Raw genomic sequence first — 21,799 nt, forward strand, 5'->3', positions numbered from 1 at the left:
TAGATGTGAACAAGCTGTGTCTCCACCACGTTTGGCATGGCTGAGTATCTCCGTAGAGAGGTCACGTAATAAAGAGGGTTTGGTTCTAATACCATTGCCTGGAAAGCAAAGACCTTTAGCTTCACAGAAGTCTGCAGGGTTGAGTGCATTTAGTAAGTCTGTTTTAGAGATCTGTTACATATGATACTGGTTTGTTGGCTTTTTTTTTTTTTTTTTTTTGGGGGGGGGTGTTTTGGGTTTGTGTTTTAGTTTTTTTGTTTTCCTGTTTGTTTTTTTGTTTGTTTGTTTTTTGTTTTTTCAGGGCATTGTTTGGGTTTGTGAGTTTTTTTGGTTTGGTTTGGTTTTTGTTTGGGTTGGGTTGCTTTTTTTGTCTCAGTGGGTAAAGCTGAAGGGGTTTTCGCCCCTCTGTTCACAGCAGATTTTTTTTACTCTGCCAGGTGATTTTACAGACTGTAATACCAAGGCTGGTTGTGGATTCCCAGCAGAGCCTCAGCTGCAGGAGTTCCAAGGGACAGAAATAAAGCATTTACACTGCCAGCCTGCATTGTTTGAAAACATCAACGTGACCATGAACACTCTGGACATTTAGAACTAAATATCAAATACAGCCAGAGGGAGTCATGTTTTCCTGAGGCACTGACGGGCTGTGAGACTCCTCTGTGCTGGACTTAAGTGCTTGCCTGCAGCTTTGGGTGTCTTGGCTGCCCTACAGCCAGCAAGTTAGCAGAATAAACAGGTATGCAGTTGACCCCATCTCCAGACCTGGAGCTACGTTAGTCCACACATGTCATTTACTGATGTAAGTCATCGGCCTGATATCAGCTGGTCTGCTTGTGCTAGTAGCCTCCCATGAGAACGTAGATATTTACTGGAGTGGCAGTCATGATCGTGAGAACTAAAGGGATTGAACGATACTTCAGGAAAAATCCAGTAGGTGGCATAAATAAACCGTGCATTTTTTTGCAGTTTCACTTGCGAAGTTCTCTTTCATTAATTCCTTATTTTAAAACTCCTTTAATTCACAGGAAAGCTGAAGCTTTGTCCCCTGGCTCTTAAAACAGTCCCACAGGCAAAATTCTGTATGGCAGAAGGAGAATTTTCTGGCAGTATATAATTGGGGTGTTTTTTGTTTGTTGGGTTTTGTTTTTTTTGTGTGTGTGTGTTTCAATATTAATGTTTTTACACTTTCTGTTTCCAGGTTATACCTCTAGAACTGCCTGCACCTCAACAAAAGGTGAGGGTTTCTTCTTAGGACAGATAGATTTGAACCCAAACCTTTCCTTGAAATGCCCAGTATTTGCAAGAATTTAAAGTCAGTCCTAGAGTTGCTGTCTCGGTCACTTCTCTGTGATAGTATAATAGTGTTGGCACCAGTGGCATTATTCAAGATCAGTAAAATCTGGTAAGCTACTGATGACTTTTGCTAAAAGGCCATTCAGTCAAGCTGGATCATTCAGACATAAGATTTCAAATGCTTTATTCTTCCTTACTAAAAATAATACATCGAGGGCATGCTGCGTTTAGGTGTAAGAAGCCTCGATATGCTACTTCATTTTCTTCTCCTCAAACTCCTTTTTCCTTTGCTGTCTTGGGCTCAGGGGCTCATTTTCACTGAACAACTGAAGCGGTTTATAGTGCTGCCACCCCTTGGCTGCTGGTTTTCCTCAGTTAAGCGTTAGTAAAGGGGATCTACAGCCTCTCACCCGTGAGCTCAGGGGTGTCTTTCTCCGTTAGCCTCCAAAGATCCTGTGTCCAGCTCTGCTTGCAAAGACCACTGATTGTTTGCAAGGTGGATTAAAATGCGTATGCTCTTCGGCACCCTCAGTACATGTTCTCTTGATGCAAGTCCACACCCACTGGGAAGATAAAGTGTGACACTCCATCCACGGGGCCCTTCAAAGTGTGTGAGAAGGGATGTTGTCAGGGGTGGAGAAAAGCATCAGCTGTACACCAAACTAGAGAACAGGCTGCCACAGGAGGTAGCATGCCTTAACGACCATTGAAATGGGAGTTTCATTCACACTCTGCTTGCTGGTGTTCTCCTAACAAGAGAGCAAAGGGAGAATGGGAGCCTCCACATTAGTTAACTGTGAATGACCTGCAGCTGAGAAAAGCCACCAGAGATTTCTGCCTGAGCAAATGCAGGTAACACATTAGTCAGATACACTTGGCAAGATACCTGCTAGTCAGAATCCAGAGTTTAATGGTCCAAATGTCCAGATTATGGTAAAAATTATTTATGTAAAACTCAAGGAAAGCCTGCCTGTAACAACAGACAGCTCTTCCCCTTCAGAGTTGTGAGCCAGCCAATATGAACCCAGCCCACAGTGCTCAATGAACCCACAGTCTGCCAGAAACAAAATTCATTCTGTTGCATTGGGCGAAGTACAGTACAAAACCAAAGCAGTTTTCAAGTGCAATGAAGCAAATAGAATGGAGATATTTAAAACAAATGCATGTATTTGCCATGTCACCACTGTAACTGTTTTTTGCTAGTGAAAGATATAAAACAATAAATTGCCATTTTTAGCACTAACACTTACGTTCTCTTTTTTCCTATTGGTTCATCTAAGTTGTAATCATTTCGTTGCACATTCAAAGGCTTAAGAGAACACACTGTCAGCCTCTTGGAAATTTCAATCATAGTTAATTGATTTGAATAGCTATTTGGAAGCATTATTAGGTCTGACTTATGAAATAGAAGTAACAGAGTGAGTATGGGGAAAACCACTGGACTGCTGCTTCTCAGTCTTCATTGTTCATTTTAGGCACACTTACAAATTAATTGGATCCAGTGACTTAGAACATTGAAGACTCTTGCATGACTCATTAAGCTGACATTTCCAACATTTGTAAGAATAATAGAATCACATCAGCCATATATATGTTTGAGCTCCTTCATCAGGGTAGGACTAGTGAAGAGAATGCCCTCAGTTTTGAATATCCTCATCAATTGAGCTCTGAGACATTTGTAATGGAGCTGAGTTTGATAAACTACCAGAGTGTGAAAAATTAAGCTCCAACCTCTTAAAAACAGGCAACACAAGTAATTGCTACTTTTTTGTTTATAGTATTTAATCTTTTAATGGATACAGTTAAATTTCCACTTCATTGAGCAAGCTGATTGGTATTTAAAGGAACAAATGGATCACTTCAAGTTATAAAGCACTTGCTTTATTACCTACACTTTCTTTTAAATTGTGCAAGTTTTCATTGTTTTGCATTCTTGATTTTCAGTAACTTAAAACTGCTGGAGGTCCATGATTGTGAGGCATGTTTTGACTGAAATAACAGAAGGGGCAGGTTTTGTTGTGTAAATTTATTGGCTGCCCAATTTATTTGATTATTTGTGCATTATTATTTGTTGGTCCTAATCCCAGTGCTTGACAGAAAATATTGTTACAACAGCTCCTTCTGGCTTTGTTTCCTTATTTTTTTGTCTTTAGGCCTAAGTAAATAGGAATTAGTTTTTTTCACATAATATTCTGCTGTCAGGTGAGCACATTTCATCCTGTGGGATTTCCATTAAAATCAGGCAATGTAGCACATGTATTTAGGAGCAAAGTGTTGTGCTGCTAGTCACCTATTTTTTCCTGTTTCCTGCATGAAGTCTTTCAAATCCACTGAGGAGCTGCAGGGCAAAGGGGACAGGGATGTTAAAATTGACTGCAGCCACAGCTGAGCTCCTCCAAATATTTTAATTGAAGTCAAATGACTGTTATTTAATCAGCCATGCTGTGAAATTACTTGATGGGAGCCACTGACCTTTCTCATATCCCAGGCTGAGAAAGAGCGTTTCTTCTTCCCTGTCAGTGTGACTCTTTTCCTGCCGCCTCTTCCATCTCTACTCAGTGCCTCAAAGCAATTGGGCAGTTTAGAGGCGGTTCCCAAATGCTGCTGACAGTGTATTGAGTCTTCCCATTTTCAAGGGCTCATGGGCTCTTCCCTTCTCCATGCCAGGAATCCAATTCAGAGGAAGGGCCTGGAGATCTGGGTCCCAGGACACCTACATCTCTTAAGTAAGGCTTTGCTTAGTGCTATCAAGGTATGGATGGATATCAGATCACTTTGTTGGCTTCCTTAGATAACAGTTCTGAGCCCACCTTAGCCATTCCAACTAAGTGCATGCAGATATTCAAATAGCCTGAGTAAAATCTTTTAAAATACCCTCAGATTTTGAAGTTATAACAGATAACACACAGTGGGGTTGAGAATGAAGACTAGCTTTGCTTCGTAGTTGTTTATTATTTTCTCTTACCTGTCTTTAAGAAACTAAGGCATGGAGATTGCTTTTTTATTACTGGAAGGCAGCTTCTGTGAATTCACAGTAGCAATGTCTTAGGAGATTGTTCATTAGGCATGTGAAAATAAGTAGGGTGCACATCTAAAATTGCTCAAGTATCTATTTACACAATGGGCCATAATTCCTCTTTGTAGGATTCACAGTGTTCCACCAGCTGAATTGTACATACCTTGAACACCTGCCTGGATGTTCACTTTACTTGGTAGCCCATCAGCCTGTTGATGTTCTGGTCCATGGGATGGAGAACACAAGCCTTAAACAACTTCCAGTAGCTATTTATTCTTATATGCTCCAATGAGATCCCTCCTATCATTTTTTCAAAACATATGTTAGGAATAAAATGAAAATTGCACACACACAACCTTTTTTTTTTTTTTTAAATAATTGTACTCATCTGGTCACATCATGACACCCATTTTTTAAAAATAGGAGCTGTTGTGGAGCCTGGCAGTGATGTTACAAGGAATGTCTTGCACTTACCTCTTCTCCCTATTTGAAGAAGATCTCTCAAATCATTGCTATTATCATTGCTACTAAGTTCTAAGGGGCACCACTTGACCACTCATGAAAGATAGTCAAAATAACTGAAGTACCAGATTAAGCCATATGAGTTTGCACTGTTAATTATAGTTTGTAAGTGGACCAGTGAAGGTGATCGTGGGTAGAGAAAGACAGTGTTAGTTCTAGCACTTGATCCTCAGCTATTGCAAGTTAGGGAAAGTGTCCCTTTTGGTCTTGCTGCTGGCCAGGGGCAGGGGTTGACATGTTTGTGTGTTTATCACACTTTAGCTGGAAAAGGCACTCCTGGACACCAGAAACACCAGGTTGCATGACAGATAATTTTTTTGTTAGCATCCTCAAGAAAATCGGCCTGTAATTTGAGGGAAACCTTAAATTCTGGAGCAGAGGTGGATCTCAGAGGCTGGATGGCCATCCTCCTAACTCTTTCTCCTGGGTAGACCAGTTCCTCACACGCCAAAAAATGCCACCTCTAGAGATTTCCTAGAAGGTTCCATGCTGACTTTGTAGAAGAGCTGTTGGGGTTTTGCAGTTTAGCATAGGGTGACATGGCAAGGTTCTTTTCTGTCTGTGAAGCTTACATTTCTGCTGGTAGTTGTTTTGCAATACTTCCCACGTCTTCCAAAGGCAATGCTGGCGTAAAAACAACAGCATTTTTCTGTCTTCTGACCCTGGATCTCAGGAGAATGCTGCTGGACCTCCTTTCACTCACAAAACTTGTGTAGGAAGCAGTGGTCTACTAACTGAGTGATGTTGAGAAAATAATTATCAAAGATGAAGACTTGCATGCGTCTTGTGCATATGTCAACAGTTGAAAGGTGAAGAAAATGAATGAAAAGGGGAAGAAAATGAATGAAACAATACCAGAACAAATACCAGAACACTAAAAACCCCAACCCAAACCAACCAAACACAAAAAACCCCAACCCAAACCCCAGCAAACCCCAGTAACTAACTCCTCTGTTAGAGTCTGGTTATTTTCCTCTGCATGCTTGCAGCACTGCTGGGTTCATTCTGTCTGTAGAGGTCTCCCAGCTCTGCAGAGAAGCCACCGGGAAGGCCTGGGTGGTGAAGGAAGGATGGCCACCACACTGCTGCAGTGCTGCTGGGCTCTCCAGCAGGTCAAGGGGCACATCAGCAGGGCACAAGGGGAAGGCACTGGGTGATTTTCTTCATGCAGCTTCAAGGAGGGATTGACAGTCTTATCTGTGGCACGTCTGCAGAAACACACACATGCTTACCCATTTTCATACATCTGCATGTGCCTCCTTTCCCACCAATTCTTGACACAATTCTGACCAAATAGGAATTGTTGTAGAAACGCTAGAGTGGGCAATTATCTTGTGACACAGTGGATGGAAATGGTGACCAACTCATATTCACTTAAAACCTCACCCAGGCTTCCCAAGAACTAAAACTCATTTTCTGCAAAACTAACCTGAAGAACTTTCGCACCTCCAGCGTATCTCTTTTTCTGCCCCTTTGCAAGTCATTTGTGCAGCTTGTCACATACTGTGGGATGTTTTAAGTTCCTTATTTACAGGATTTGTGTCTTAGTAAAACAAAACTATCCTCTTAAACTTACTATTTTCAACTTCCAATTTGTTAACAGATGTTGTTTAACAGAGTTGATCGTCACAGCCTTTGGAGCTGTGTGCCTGGGAACACACTGACCATCAGTGGTGTCAAGTTGTATTACTTCTTCCAGTTTTGAGTGCCTCTCTTCCATCTGAAGTGAACAAAAAAACCACATAGACCATTTTTGCTCTCATCACACTTCCAGCCCTGGTCTGGTTTTGCTCTCCTTGCGCTGCCAACTCCTATTTACTCACTCTCTGGCAACTTCTCTTTCAGCATTACAGATTTCTAACTTCCACTCCCACAAATGTGTATTGTTTTTCTCCAGTTATTTCAGTCTGATTTGCCTAAACCAAATCCCATTTTATTATCATACCATGTTTCTAATCTCTCTCAATCTCTTTGTACAGCTGTTCTACTCACACTTCTCCCAGATCAGCATATACTGCCGAAGGCATTAACATGCTGCTTGCTCCTCCTGCTATGCCAGTGATGCAGATTAAACCACCACAATAAAGGGCCTCTGAGCAGATATTTGTGGTTGTGCTGGAAAATTCCCATGATAGGTTTGCAAGAATGAGTGCACAGAGAGGGGGAAGCCTTTTCCTGGGCCAGACCCTGCCTGTTCACACCTCCCCACTACCAAGGGGTTATAACTGGCTGGCTCTCAGTATCACTCACCCCTAGGATAGGAGAAAAGTTGCTCTTCCAGCCCCTGAAAATGCCCAAGAGCAACAGTGGAACTGCAGGATGGCTGCCAGAGACAGCAGGTGGCTTTTCATGCCTCAAAGAGAGGTGTGATACCATGGCCAGGAAGTGCAGAAGGATGTTTATTAATCTTCATCTTTGCCATGGTATGCAAATGAAATGGCATATCTGCATCTCTGTGACATTAATGTGGCTGAATGAGGAAGGACAGTATTACTGGGGGAGCATGAGCTACCCTTTCAAGTAAAGTCTGTTTCTGTAACAGCAAGTAAAGCCATTAAGTGAAAAGTTGAAGAAAAAGATTACCAAAATATCTCCTAGAAATATCTCTGCTACTTCCATTCAGATCAGCACAAAAACACATGCACTGCTTTGCAAAAATGTTACCCCTTATGTTTCTAAATCAATCCTGCAAATAGCAGTAGTGGTGTTCAGAGGACATGGAGGTTGATGTCTGCAAATCATAACTTAATGTATTTAATAATACCCTGCTAAGAGTATAACGATGCCTTTATTACAGGTCTCTACTGTACAGGTCTTTGAAGGGCAGTTTTGTATTGCAAGAGTTATTTAAAAGGCAATTTATCTTTGCTGGTGCTGGCTCTGTTGGCTAACCAAACAGAAAATACACAGGCATGGTTCCCAGAGAGAACTGGCCAAGGGGAAGGACTACCATTCACCCAGTGGCACAGGTGAGTAGAATAGTAGAGGAGAAAAAGAATGTGCATTAAGCTTGTCTCCTGTGCCCCTTGGCACTCCCTTTAAGGCTCCTAAAGCTGAAGTGCACACAGCAGGTACCAAATGCCTGAGATCTTTCTAGGGATTGTGCAGGGTGTCAGTGCATAGAAACATGCTTAACTTTTTCTTTCAATAGGAAAACTTAAAGTGTGTATCATTAAGGAAGCAGAACACTTACATCAGAGGTTTTGTAGCCCTGATGTGTTGTACTGGCTTTGCGTGGCACTTCTGTTCAGTGTGTGCACTCACAGAGACACAATAACCAAAGTGAAATGGGCAGGAATTTTTTAAATTGACTTCCCTAGACACTGCACTGGGCTGTGAGTACTGAAAGCTTATACTTCTGCAGTTCCCAACTGAAATATGAAACAAACCAGAGGCTGGGTACCTCTTTCCTCCAATCTCATGGTGGTTATTTCTATGAGTGTTTAATGCAAAATCTGACTTGTATGTCTTCCAGCATCACTCCTTAACCTCCTGCCTCAGTCCCTTGCCCCACACTGGGCTCTCAGTGGCAGCCCCAAGCATCCCCATGTGAACTGAGTATCTGAAAGCATCTCTTTTTAGTGAGGAGATGCTTGTGGTTAAGCTTTCAATTGATGTACCTGGATGCAGGCTCTTGATGTACGAGAGCAGGAAGAGATGAAATTTACAGACCTGCATGCACACAGAGCCCACTGTAGGGGGCTGCTTGCAGCTGCAGTAAGAGCATGAGCACTGTTTTGGCCAGCTCTGCTTTCAAAGGCAGGAGAATGTCTGTAGCCTTTGGGCTGCTTCCATCACAGCAGAGCCAATCCTGTGTGTCAGGGATTGATGCCAAGGCTTGCATTATACACACCATGGCTGAACTGGACTTTGCAGCCAGACTTTGCAGCCAGAAGTATGAGACACCAGGAGAAAAAGCTATTTCTGGCATAACTTGAGTTCTTCCAGCTGTATCAAGATGAAATCTGTGTGTCTTGCAAAAATGGCTTCTTCAGTCGTTGTTGTTTAGATCAATATTGTGTTGGCTAATTTCCATAATTTTAAAATGTGCCACGAGGGTTACCAGTAACACTTGCCTTTTATCTCTTCAGATGATTCTAAGTGGCAGCTTCACTTAATGTATGACAGTGTAACTGGAAAAAGACAGTGTTGTATTTTACAGTCTTGAAAAGGGGCCAGAGCTTTTATATATTCACTGACAGTCAGAGTTCAAAGGTGATGACAACATTCACCTTCTTGACCATACTGAGTCAGTCATCATCTGATCTGAACTGAAAAACAAATGCTGGGGAGTGTGTAGGGGGAAGTTCAGTTCAAAGCTGGTATGCCAGCTGGTAATCCCAGCACCTGTGATAAATCCTATCCACCATTAGCAGGTGGAATTAAACTTGGCTTGCAGGGGCCATCGGTGGATACAAATGCTTTTGGGAACCTCGTAACTATTTCCTAGGGAAGGGCCTGATTTCCAATGTATAAACTGCTGCAGGTGTCCGCCTCTTAGAGGCAGGAAGGCCATCCAAGATAATAAAATATCAAGGGGAGTAATCTATGTTTCTCCTTTTTTTTTTTTTTTAACAGCTCAATCCATGAAATCTCTGATAAGATTTTAGGCCAGAAATGACACTGACAGACTTCAGTAAAGTAGTCAGTTTCTGTACTTTTCATCTATATCCACCAACACATCCAAGGATTTGTTTGCTTTTGGCAATCTTCCTGAATTGGCATACCAAAATGCCCTACTTTACCATACAGCTAAAACTGGGGGCACTTTGCTTGGGCATTTTAACGCAAGACAGTGGGCCTTCAGGAAGAAACTGAACCTTGCACAAAAATGCAGAATCCACAGCTTCACATAACATTTTGTAAAGCTCTACGAGGTGAGTTCTGGGCCAAACCTTTTGCTTATCAGGAAGGCAGCACCTAGATAAATCCAGGAACTTCGAGTTGCATAATCTGACTCTTGCATGCTGTTGGAAATGTCAGATTCCTCCCCAGAATTCTGCCAGTCAGGGCTGTTAGAAATCAGTGCAATCACACAGAAAAATTTAACCCCTTATGTGCTGGTGTTTGATATGCCAAGGGGGAGGGGAAAAAAAAATTAAAATACACCTGTACATGACTCTTCTTGCGTTGTAAGCCACCTTAACCACCGGTCCACTTTTTAAACCCTTCTATGACTGTTGTGTGCCCAGGCCTCCCATCACACCCAGAGCTCCCATTGACTTGTGGAGGGAGAGACAGGGTCCTGTACCAACCCCAAAAATACCAGTCATGGCTCTCGACCTCAAGGTGGAGGAATGCTTGTGTGCAACTATGTTAAGACATGTGCCACCCAGCAGTTAGACTTCACCTGCCCTTTGCTTTGTGACACTCCCAAGCACTGTCAGAGCTCACAGAAACTTCATGCAGTACAAGCCATCACGTCCATGTAGGCCAAATGGGATGGGGATGGCTTCAGCAGCCCCCTATTTCAAAGAGACTATGTAGGAAAAACTATTTGATAAGGACATAGAGAGGGAAAGAAAAAGGACATAAAAGAAGTGTTTTGGTCCCTTGAAGGAAGGCATTGCGGTGTGTTTCTCTGTCTCGTCTGGTAGGTCTGAACTGACAAGAATACAGACTAGCTTAGGACTTGCTCTAATGCCATGTAAAAAGCATCCCCTTCACCAAGCTGCCATGATTGTTTGCAAGATAAAGCTCAACGTTTTTTACTGCAGTTCAAACAAGCTGCCTGAACACCATCCTTCAGTGCCTTCCCATGATCCTCACAGTCACGAGAGAAGCCACTTCTCTCCCAAACAGCAAGGGTCCAACCTTTGCATCATGTGAAAGACTAGCGAATGCAGATCATCTTGGGCTTTTCACTCTGCCAGTCCTCAGGAAAACGCTAGTCTGGGCACTAATGCTGCTCGTATCAGCAGCCCCAAAGGCTTGAACCATCAGATCCTCCCTTCCCTGACTTAGCAATCTACCCCGTTTTGCTGCTGCAGTTGTAATTTGCAGCATTTCTGGATGATGCCAAATCACATGTAAAACAGGAGAGGAGTAAAACAGCATAATGAAATTTTATTCTGAAAATATGGCAAGAGTCTAAGGCACTTCAAACATTTCAATACACGTGACTAAAGTGAATGTGACAAGGGAATAGCATTCCATAAATACGCACCAAGAACTACACTCGGTTCCACTCAAGGGGAATATACAGCTGGTACCTCTAATTTTGCTCTCCAGTAAACATGTATGGAGATTATAGACTGACACAATTAATAAAAATATGGTAAAAGGACATGTAATTCTTCATGTAGTTTTTAATTATTAAGGAATATAAAATGCTGAAAATACTGTGTGAGTTAATTTTATAGATACTAGTATCTTTCATATAAAAAGTTATACATTATCCCCAATTAGCAACAACTTATTTAGTGAACTTCAGACCTGATGAAGGGCGCTATCCCCAACACCTACCTACTCACCCACCAGCTCAAGATCCACGGAGCTGACTATATAAGCAAATGCAACTTCTGAATTTCAGAGTAACTGAAAACATCAAAATCGTGTTGGAATGAAATTTATGAACAGGGTACTGTAATAAAATCTAGGCACAGTAAATACATTTTAGAATGATTAAAGATAAGCCACCGGGACACCCCTGCATGGATAGCTTTAGAAGTCTTAGGTTGCACATAACACAGGAAAGGATAATCTATAGCAAAGAAAACCAGGATTTATGCCAGTGTATAGAAAGACAAGTAGGTGAGCAAAACAACAGTTCTGGCTAAGGTTCTCAGCTAAGCACTACTTAACTTACATGCTTGCTTCAAGTTTACAGTTTTCTACCTTTAGCACTTTAGATCTCTGCTTTCACTTTGCTGGTGAGTTCAGGCACAAGACAATTACATTCAGTATCTGTCTCAGTAAAACAGTAACATTTAGCAGCTTAAAGATGGCATAGAGATTTTTACAGATATTCATGCACTACTACTCAAACGTGGCTCTGTGGGTGGGACCAGGAGATGTCCTTCTGCTAAGCCTAGGAGTGCCCTAGAAAAGAGGAACGAACAATTAATCAAAGGGAAATTATTTCAGCCAGATAAGTACACTTGCAAGAACTCTGTTCAGTCCCTTGCCTTTAATTGCACAGATTAAGTTTGCTTGCATTCTTTTTTTTCCCTTTTTTGTTTTTCATTTTAGGACGAACAGTACCAGCTATCATACAGTCTAGTAACTGAGACTGCATGTTGTTTAGACAGTGACATTTAGGAGCAGTTTACAGGAGTGTGATTCAGGGCTTGGGAGAGCAGGTAGATAGTTGCCAGAATACCTAGGACAGCTTTACCTCCAGAAACAGCTCTGTTTTGGTGACCAGGTCAATCATTAGCCTTACAGAGATGCAACAGCACCTCTGCATAACAGCAGGAGTCAGTGAAGTGAACCCTGCTAGAGAGCTATATATACCCCCAGATAAAGGGGAGGAGGAGGTATCTTGCAGCCAGGGTTCAGCCTTCTTCAGTGAGCTGTATTTAAAAATACACATTTTCACTTATGAGCATAAAAATAATCCTGTGAATAAACCTGACATTTCATATGCTGTGCTGCTGTACAGCTGCTGGAGGGTTAATTTTTTGTTTATATTTTACTATTATGTTCAGGAGTAGCAAGTTAATACATAAACTGTAGGAGGCTGTGTACTAACCGGTGACTGGGTTTTGGAGAAGTTGACATGGGCATAAAGAAGAACAGCTATGTCCTTATGTCCAGCTTCCAGGGCTATTGAAAGTGCTGTGCTGCCATCCTAGGAGAAGAAAGGAAGAACAGAATTAGTGCATGTGCGCATTAACAGATCTCTTAAAAAAACCCATCAGCCCCCAGAGAAGGGAAGTTATGGAGACCCTACTACTCCAACAGAGTTAGGTTAGTTCAGAGTCTTGATTAATTTCTTTTATTAAAATTAAGTAACAGTAAGCCTTGCACTGCTGTTTGATGAGGCAGTCCAAGTGTCAGAGGCCTCAATTTCTCTCAGCGAGAGAAATGATCTCTCGGCCATTGCTGAGAAAGAGTGAGAATGCCACTATGACAATACCAGTACGTGTAGAGCTGTGTAAGACCAGTGACTTCAGAAGACTGGGCTGTCTGAAAGAAACTGCAATGTCAGTAAGAAGTGGAAGAGAAGGTAAGGGAGGGACAAATACTAATCAAATATCATTATAATTGCTGTTTTACAATGATAATTGTTGTGTTATAGCTCCCATTAACACTAAGAACAGTTGCATTCATAGTTCCAAATGCTCCTTGATGGAAGTCTAACTACAAACAAATGGACATTCCTGATCACTTTTGTTTCTCGAAAGATATTATTGCTTTCAGAAACCATAGTTGTTGAGGCTGCTAGAAATAAAGAGTGCTTTTGCTGAAAGGGTAATTTATTGACCTGTTGTTTCCCATTATATCATGTTTGGCTCAAGAAGAAGTATATGTGATAACCTGTGATGTGATAACCTATGATACGATAACCTGTGATGCGAATCTCTGGCTTGCTGGTCCACAACCTGACTTTTGCCTCTTATGCACAGAAGTTTCCACAATAATGCCAGTATCTGAAATGCCCTTTCATAGGGATCACCTCTTACATTGTCTGTCTGAATGGAGCACATTTTCTTGCACTGCTTTAGCGCTGGTACTGGAGAAGGTGGCACCAGTTCAAGGAAACTGAAAATCCTTTTTCCAGTGTGGGACACAATGGATAGCATTGAAGTGGAAAGTCTTCTTATGAGACTACAGGCACAATTATACATAGTCTCTAATAAACATCCTGAGCAGACAGGGATCTAGAAGAGTTGTTCACTCCAATGCGATATAATGCACGAACAACAAATGCTCCACTGTCAACACCAGGAAAAGCCAACTTCTTAGACACGTGCTGAATCACTGTCGGAGTGGCATACATCAGTAGAATTAAGCTCAGCTTACTACTGATCATGCTGACTGCAAAAGCATCACTGTCACATTCAGAACAGCTAGAGGAATGCTAAAAATCTCTTAATCTCACAGCTCAGACAAACCCATTATAAAATAAATAAGTAGCAGACAAGCTGTGCTTGGGAAAAGTATCAAACTGCCTGTAGGAATAAGTGTAATTTTCCATAACGGTTTTAATTATTGACTTGATGAGTAACAGTGCTAACAGCATCCAGGCTGCAGTAACCTAGAATGCCCCTAAAAGTATCTGTTATACTGAGGCCTTCTTACATTCAAACTAGCAGTTACACACTGCTAGAACCACCAGGCAACTGAGCCTCCTCCTGCAGCAGATGAGTGAATGAACAGAAATGATGTCTCTGCTCCTCTGCAACAGCTTCAACAAATAACCACCCTCTGCTCTCCCAGATCCCAAACGCAGACTCAATTTCAGTGCTCAGTGAGTAAAGCAGTAGGAAGATGTACCCAAGAAGTCATGTTGTTAATGAGAACATACTACTGGCAAGAAATCGGCTAAGTCAGTATTTTACAGCTTAAAAAGTCTACAGATCAAATTGTCTGCTGGCAGTGTCTGCAAACAAGAAAGGTGAGTGTCTCACGTGCCACTGAAGTTACAGCCTCTATCTGTTTACTGTCAGGACAATGTTGCTTCATGACTGAGACTAAACCGGTACTCTTAATAAGTCATGATGAAGACACTGTGTGAACATTCTATGAAGAGAACTCTAGGGTTTATATTTGCCATGGACAAGGAAAACAACATAGCAAAGTTGTGAAGTCACCAGATAAGGTTCTAACTGAAAATTGGAAGACTTCTGAGAACAGGGGAAGGAATATGAGAAGATGTTTCACCATGAGCTAGAAAATGTTATTTTCTGTTCCAGTTCCTGCACACCTACAGCTAACCACAGAAATTGCTACTGGATAAGTCTGTTAGCAAAGCAAAGATACTAGCCAAATAATCACACCTTTTGCTACTACTAAGCAGAGCATCATGCACTTGGTACTTTGGCACTGTGAGTCAGAGGTCCGTGTAACTAGATTTCAGCAATTCTCCACTGAATAAAGAAAACCTGAATTAGAAACACATTCCAGAGTGGAGAAGCTGTCTGATGAAGCACTATCTGGAAACGTGACTCACATTGTCCTCCAGGGTGCCATTACACCCAGGCTGAGCCAGCAGAAGTTTGACAATCTCTACGTGTCCGTGCTCACTAGCACACATAAGAGCTGTTGAGCCCTCGTCGTCCTGGATATTGACGTCTGCACCACAGGCCAGTAAAGCTCTAACCATGTCTATCCGCCCATGACTTACAGCTAGCATCAGTGCAGTCTGACCAGCCTGCGTGGAAAGAAGAGGAGAATGAAATAACTACACAGATAATCAGTGGCAAAGCATGCATACTTATTTTTTGGCAGTGCTTCTTCTGGGAAAAAAAAAAAAAAATTGTTATTTTATACAGCACAGTCAAGGCCCTGCTTGCTATTATTTAAATACCTTTTATGCACAATCTATCCCATATTGACACAGCTATTTATTAAATTAGTGGAAGATAGCATATCCATTTTCAAGCATCTGGAGTTCCCCTGAAGAAGCTAAATGGTGCAAAATTTGTAAATGCATCCCAAAACTCAATAATGGTTCTTTCACATAATATTCAATCATTTTTAGAAGAGATACAGACCTGAAGCTCAACTGTTTTTCCAAGGCTCCATTTTGTATATAGGAATCAAAACCATACACAAACATCAAAGACTGCAGAGGGTGAAAGTAGACAAATGCGAAAGCTGAACCAGTGGAGCAGGGATGAAAGCATGGAAAGAAAGATAAAAAGACCCCAGAGGGCGAATGGTGTCTTGTGAACCATTTGACTGACCTGGCTGGCTTTAGCATTCACATCTCCGCAGCTGAACAGTTCCTCCACTATCCTCATGTCCTTCTCCGCTTCCACAGCTGCAAGCGCAGCAAGCATGATGGGGGTATAGCCAGCCTTGTTCTGATGATTTACATTACAGACATCTGCAGAAGGATGAGATAATTTTTTTTGGAAAGCAGAAACCCAAAAAGCAGCAATTGTGCTAATGAACTGAATAAACTGTTAGTAGAGAGCCTATAAGAAGAAAAAGGAGTGACTGCTGTCACAATGGAAGCAATTCAAGGGAAAGTGGGGAAAAGAAAAACGGGTGCTCTTGAGCCTGAGAAAGAAAAGGGTTCTCTTCTATGCATGCAACACAAAGGAGAGCACATAGCCATTTTATACATCATCATTTAGGGCTTTCTTTGTGCGTTTTTTTCTTTTTGTATGAGCAAGTGGTCTGAAATTTGACATGAGCAATGGGGTCCCAGGAATACCATCAGGAGAGTCTTAAACTCCTCTCCTGAGGGGATCCATACTGCAAAACAAAAATGGCCCAGCAACATGGTCAGTGGAAAAAGCTGTTTCTCCTCAGCACAAACATTTTCCTATCATTGGTGGTGTTTTAAAGATCTGCAAGTGTACTTCAACACATTTCGAAGCTGCAGAAAAAAACTTACAGTTAAAGACTGTTGTCAGCTCTACAGAGTATTTGTGAACAAAAGTACTCCGGGAACAAGTACAGTGAAGTCCTCTGACTAGTGCAAGCAACTGATAAGAGTTCTTGTTTTCATTCAAGTCTAACTCCCAGTATGTTCCTAACATTCTGCAGAAATCCAGCAGGGCATATTAGTTTACCAGGCAGCAGGGCTTTCAGTGTGCTCATAATATTTGAAAGCAAAGACTCAGACCTAAATCAATATTACCTCTAGACTTGGACTTAAACTGCACCAGAGATACCTTAACAAGCAAAAATGTTTCAGGAAACTCTTCAAATTCATTTCCAACCACTAGACCAACTTTACTTTCAGAAGTTACTACTGTGAAGCCACTGAAGCCAAACATGACACTGCTACATGCATTACTTTATGAGTAATGAGCACTTATTGGAAGTGATGCTCTCCTACCCTGACTAGACTACTTCAGCAGAGCTGTGTTTTCTGAGGTCACATTTTGACTTTTTTTCTGTATGGCTAATAAGCAAAGCTGTTTTTCTATATGTCCTCTTGGTAACACTGCATGATGATACAGAGGAGCATTTTGTTCTTCCCAGTGGACACACAGATAGAGAGATCTTGGACCAAGAATCTGCCTGTGATATAACCACACTGCAAACAGTGACTGACCACTTAGACATGGTCCAGAGGAGGACTGTTAAAACCTGAAGGAATTTGCTTGTTCACAAATATTTCCCAAGTGCTGTCATGTGCAATGTGCTCCTGCATACCTGGCACTAGTCATGGTTTTGGATTTTACAGTCAAAACCCACTGTGTACATAGGAATATACCAGCTGCTGTAAGCTACAGGAGTCCTGATTTGAAGCAACAGATGAGCATACTCATGCTACCCTGAGATAGCCAGGGAAGCCTTCCCACCACTGTGCTGAAGAGCCAGCCTGCTGCATTTCACTCTGTTCCTGACATTCCCTGCATTCCCCTGCTATGACTCACTGTTCCCAACTGGCTGCCCCCAAACAGGACCAGAGATTTCAGAGTGCTTGCTTTCCTGCACAGAAGTCTCGGCATGTGTGACAGATGTGCTGGGTTATCAAACTTGAGATTTGTGTCATTAATATCCTTGTTTACCTGATGCTACCCTTCTGGATTTGTAATTATTGCTAAGCTTACCACTTCCTTTGCCTAATTAAAGCTTCACAACCAACTAGATTAGAGAAAGAAACTTCAGTTAGTGAGCAAAACAAGGCCCACACAGAGCACATCCTGCCTGGGACCAGCTCCGAAGTGTGACACCTTCTGTCTTAGTGCATGTGAGAAAGAGCAGAGACTCTGGAGTCTCCCCTCTGCCATTACCCTCTCTGCACCTGTATGGCAAGGTGATCGAGAGAAAGATCAACAACAGAAGCAACCACATGAAACATCACCACATTGCTCATGGATCAGGAAAATACTCCTATGTGGCAGAATGCCATATTGCTCCAGTTTCAGGAAAGCAGCAGAGACATGTCAAGATGGTGGCCAGAAAAAGCATCTGTATTGCTTTAGTAAGATAAAGCTAGTCTAGTTTGAGTATTTACCATGGATGTTTATACCTCAGTGCATCTTCCTCCACCAGTATCCTCCTACCTTTGGCTCAGCAGCAGCTCTGCTGTCTCCAAAGTAAACTGCTGGACATTGGTGCTGCTGAATCTGGGCTACAGTGCAAGAGTCAGGATCCACCCATCTGTCCCAAACACTGGTCAACTCTATATATAATTTACTTGAGTGTTTTTGGAAGTTCTTCAAGAGCCATCATCACCACCACCACCACCTCCAAAGCTAGCACTAAAACAAGGATTCTAGAGTACACAAGTGAGCCACCGTGTAAATGTTAACAGCTGCTGGAGGAAGCCCAAACTTGACTTCTTGCTTATCAAGAATTTCAACCACGAGGATTGAAAAACCAAAAAATAATAATAAAAAAAACTATGCAAACAAGTCAACCTACTTGCATCCAGAAGCAACTTTACAATTTCAAAGTTAGAATGTGAGACGCTGTAATGCAGAGCTGTGTTTCCATTTCCATCTGCCATATTGATGATATGTCTGAGGACAGCAGGAGAAATCTCTTCAAAAGCAGTTATGTAATCTCCAACCATTTCAGGGACAGCTGACTTCTGACTTGAGACACGAAACCACTCATGCTGGATAGTATTTAAACAAAACCTCTGCAAAACCAAGACAGAAAAATTTACATATGGGCAATCTACTTAAAGGACTTGCCATCCCACAAGTCAGCCATGCAGGAGGTCAAGCCTTTTTTAGTCAAATGTGGGAAGAAAGCATTCAGCTCACAAACAAGTTGTACAGATCGAAGCTAAACCCTCTGACTAAACCCCTCTTTAAAACACCAATTGTTTAACTCCTCTCATTTGATCTCATTTTCAAGAATGGCTCACCTCTGAGGACACAGTATTTTAGGATGAGATTACTCCCAGGGCACCAAATACTGGTGAACTATCTCCATGAAATACTTGACTAAGTTTATAAATCACTGATAAACCAGCAGTGGGAGTGCATGTTTCTTGGGGGCTTAAACCTGCAGCACGGTAAGTCAATTAGGACCAATTCCAAAGCATGAATTATCAAATGCATGACGAACTATCTGGACTGCAGTTCTGAAGAAGAGCGGGGCAGTACAGAAGATCACAAGCTGAAGCAGAGCCATCAACATCACATTGTAATGAAAAAGGCAAATACTGTTTTGGGCTGAATAAACAGATCTGTAAGTTCCATTGCACGTGATGCAGTCCCTTCTCACTGCCTAGCACTATGAAGGAAGCAGCTGGACTACGTTGGCTGGCCTAATACTGAATGACATGAAAGACTGGGCTGAAATTGTTTCAAATATGAGCAGTGAGAACAATTTCAAGTCAAGGAAATCTGAACTATGTATGGGACATACAGGAAGGACTGGAGATGCTCTGCTGAAAGAACAGCTGTGGAAAGGAACCCCACAGCATTTTCACAGTGCAGAAGGCTGTTGCAGTAAGAAAAGAAAGAACCTGTTCTTCAACTGCAGGAGGGATGGCTATAATAGTGAGGGATTGCAGCTGCAATTAGAAGATGCAGGCTAGACATTCAGGATAAACTTTCCCAGTGGTATGGACGAGAGAATTAGCTACGCTGGATTTGGAGAAGGCTGAGGTTCTCAATGACTTCTTTGCCTCAATCTTCATTGGCAAGTGCTCTGCCCAAACCACCCAAGTCTTGGGAGGCAGACGCAGGGACTGTGAGAATGAAGACCTTGGACCCACTGTAGGAGAGGATCAGGTTTGAGACCATCTTAAGAACCTGAACATGTACAAGTTCATGGGATCTGATGAAATCCGTCCATGGGTCCTGAAGGAGCTGGCAAATGAAGTTGTTAAGCCACTGGCCATCATATTTGAAAAATCATGGCAGTCATGAATTTTTTCCCCGATGACTGGAAAAAGGGAACTTGCCTTTTCAAGAAAGGGAAAAAGGAAGATCTGGGGAACTATAGACCAGTCAGTCTCACCTCTGTGCCTGGCAAAATCTTGGAGCAGATTCTCCTGGAAGGCATGCTAAGGCACATGAAAAACAACAAGGTGTTTGGTGACAGCCAGCATGGCTTCACTAAGGGGAAATCCTGCCTGACCAACTTGGTGGCCTTCTATGATGGGGCCACAGAACTGATGGATGGGCGCAAAGCACTAAATGTCACCTCCCGTGACTTCTGCAAAGCGTTCAACGCTGTCCTGCATAACATCCTTGTCTCTAAGCTGGAGAGACAAGGATTTGATGGATGGCCCACTTGGTGGATAAAGAATTAGCTGTATGGCTGCAGAGAGTTGTCCCCATGGAGACCGGTGATGAGTGGTGTCCCTCAGGGGTCAGTGTTGGGATGGATGCTGTTCAACATCTTTGTCAGTGACACGGACAGTGGGATTGATGAGCCCTCAGCAAGCCTGCCGATGACACCAAGCTGTGTGGTGCGGTTGACACACTGGAGGGAAGGAATGTCACCCAAAGGGACCTGGACATGCTTGAGAGGTCATGCCAATGACAATCTTATGAAGTTCAACAATGTGAAGTGCAAGGTCCTACACCTGGGTCAGAGCAATCCCAGGCACAGCTACAGGCTGGGAGGAAGTGATTCAGAGCAGCCCTGTGGGGAAGGACTTGGGGGTGTTGGTCAATGAGAAAATGAATATGAGCCAGCTTCAGTGTGTGCTTGCAGCCCAGAAAGCCAACTGTATCCTGGGCTGCATCAAAAGGAGCGTAACCAGCAGGTTGAAGGAGGTGATCCTGCCCCTCTACTCTGCTCTCGTGAGACCTCACCTGGAGTATTGTGTGCAGTTCTGGTGTCCTCAACATAAAAAGGACATGGAACTGTTGGAACAAGTCCAGAGGAGGGCCACGAGGATGATCAGGGGACTGGAGCACCTCCCATATGAAGACAGGCTGAGAAAGTTGGGGCTGTTCAGCCTGGAGAAGAGAAGGCTGCGTGGAGACCTCATAGCAGCCTTCCAGTATCTGAAGGGGGCCTATAGGGATGCTGGGGAGGGACTCTTCATTAGGGACTGTAGTGATAGGACAAGAGATAATGGGTTTAAACTTAAATAGGGGAAGTTCAGGTTAGATATAAGGAAGAAATTCTTTACTGTGAGGGTGGTGAGGCACTGGAATGGGTTGCACAAAAAAGTGGTAAATGCTCCGTCCCTCACAGGTTGGACAAAGCCTTGGGTAACACGGTCTAGTGTGAGGCATCCCTGCCAATGGCAGGGGGGTTGGAAATTGATGATCTTAAGGTACTTTCCAAACCTAAGTATTCTGTGATTCCATCACTGAGTGTGGTGGGGTAAGAACCTCTTTGGCCAGGTAACTGCCTGTTGGGAGTGGATTTAACTGTGAGCCGAGGAAGCTCCTTCAGTCGCTATTAGTTCTGACCTTCTGAGACAATTTCTCTAACCTGGAATTACCACTGTGTCTGCCTTCTCATAAACCCCTTCCTGCAAAGTGGGCAGTAAGTTCAAGAACAATTTTGCAGAGAAGACAGCACATTTCTCTAGATTTTGGGGAAAGCACAGATGACCTGTACCAGTAGCTCTAGAGGGTGCCATGTCTGGTAAAAGAAGAATATACTACACATGTCAATACTACGTATATACCTGTACTACATACATATACACAGAATATTCTACATCACTATTACTGTAATAAAAACTCACAAGGTCCAGCCATTTGAGTTAAGAGACCATGTGTCTTGCAATCACAGAGAGCTGAAACATGAAAGTGGTCATAAAACGGCACAGTATAAATATAGTTTTTATTTTAGGCACTACTAAGTGCCTAAGAAATTATTTACTAAGAAATTATTTTTAGTCACAGCATCACACGCATTATTAAGTAAATGGTACACTTTTTTAATTCAAGAAATCCATCACATCCCGAA

The 21,799-nt window shown here is 42.5% G+C and overlaps 1 protein-coding gene across 1 annotated transcript in view; it reads right to left on the bottom strand.

Annotated features, from left to right (window-relative positions):
• Positions 1-10,877: 10,877 nt before the first annotated feature.
• Positions 10,878-21,799, bottom strand: part of KANK1 (KN motif and ankyrin repeat domains 1) — a 54,865-nt gene continuing 43,943 nt past the window's right edge. Inside the window, exons 7-11 of the mRNA XM_057406096.1 lie at positions 18,329-18,548; positions 15,685-15,827; positions 14,949-15,149; positions 12,525-12,623; positions 10,878-11,872 (exon numbers count right to left, since the gene is read on the bottom strand). Coding sequence (XP_057262079.1) covers positions 11,810-11,872; positions 12,525-12,623; positions 14,949-15,149; positions 15,685-15,827; positions 18,329-18,548 — 726 coding nt within the window. The 3' untranslated portion in view covers positions 10,878-11,809. The remainder of the gene's footprint in view (positions 11,873-12,524; positions 12,624-14,948; positions 15,150-15,684; positions 15,828-18,328; positions 18,549-21,799) is intronic.

The sequence above is a fragment of the Pezoporus wallicus genome, unplaced genomic scaffold (assembly GCF_028554395.1).
Source record: "Pezoporus wallicus isolate ANWC-B61680 ecotype Strahan unplaced genomic scaffold, APGP_CSIRO_Pwel_v1 contig_7506, whole genome shotgun sequence".
NCBI lineage: Eukaryota > Metazoa > Chordata > Aves > Psittaciformes > Psittacidae > Pezoporus > Pezoporus wallicus.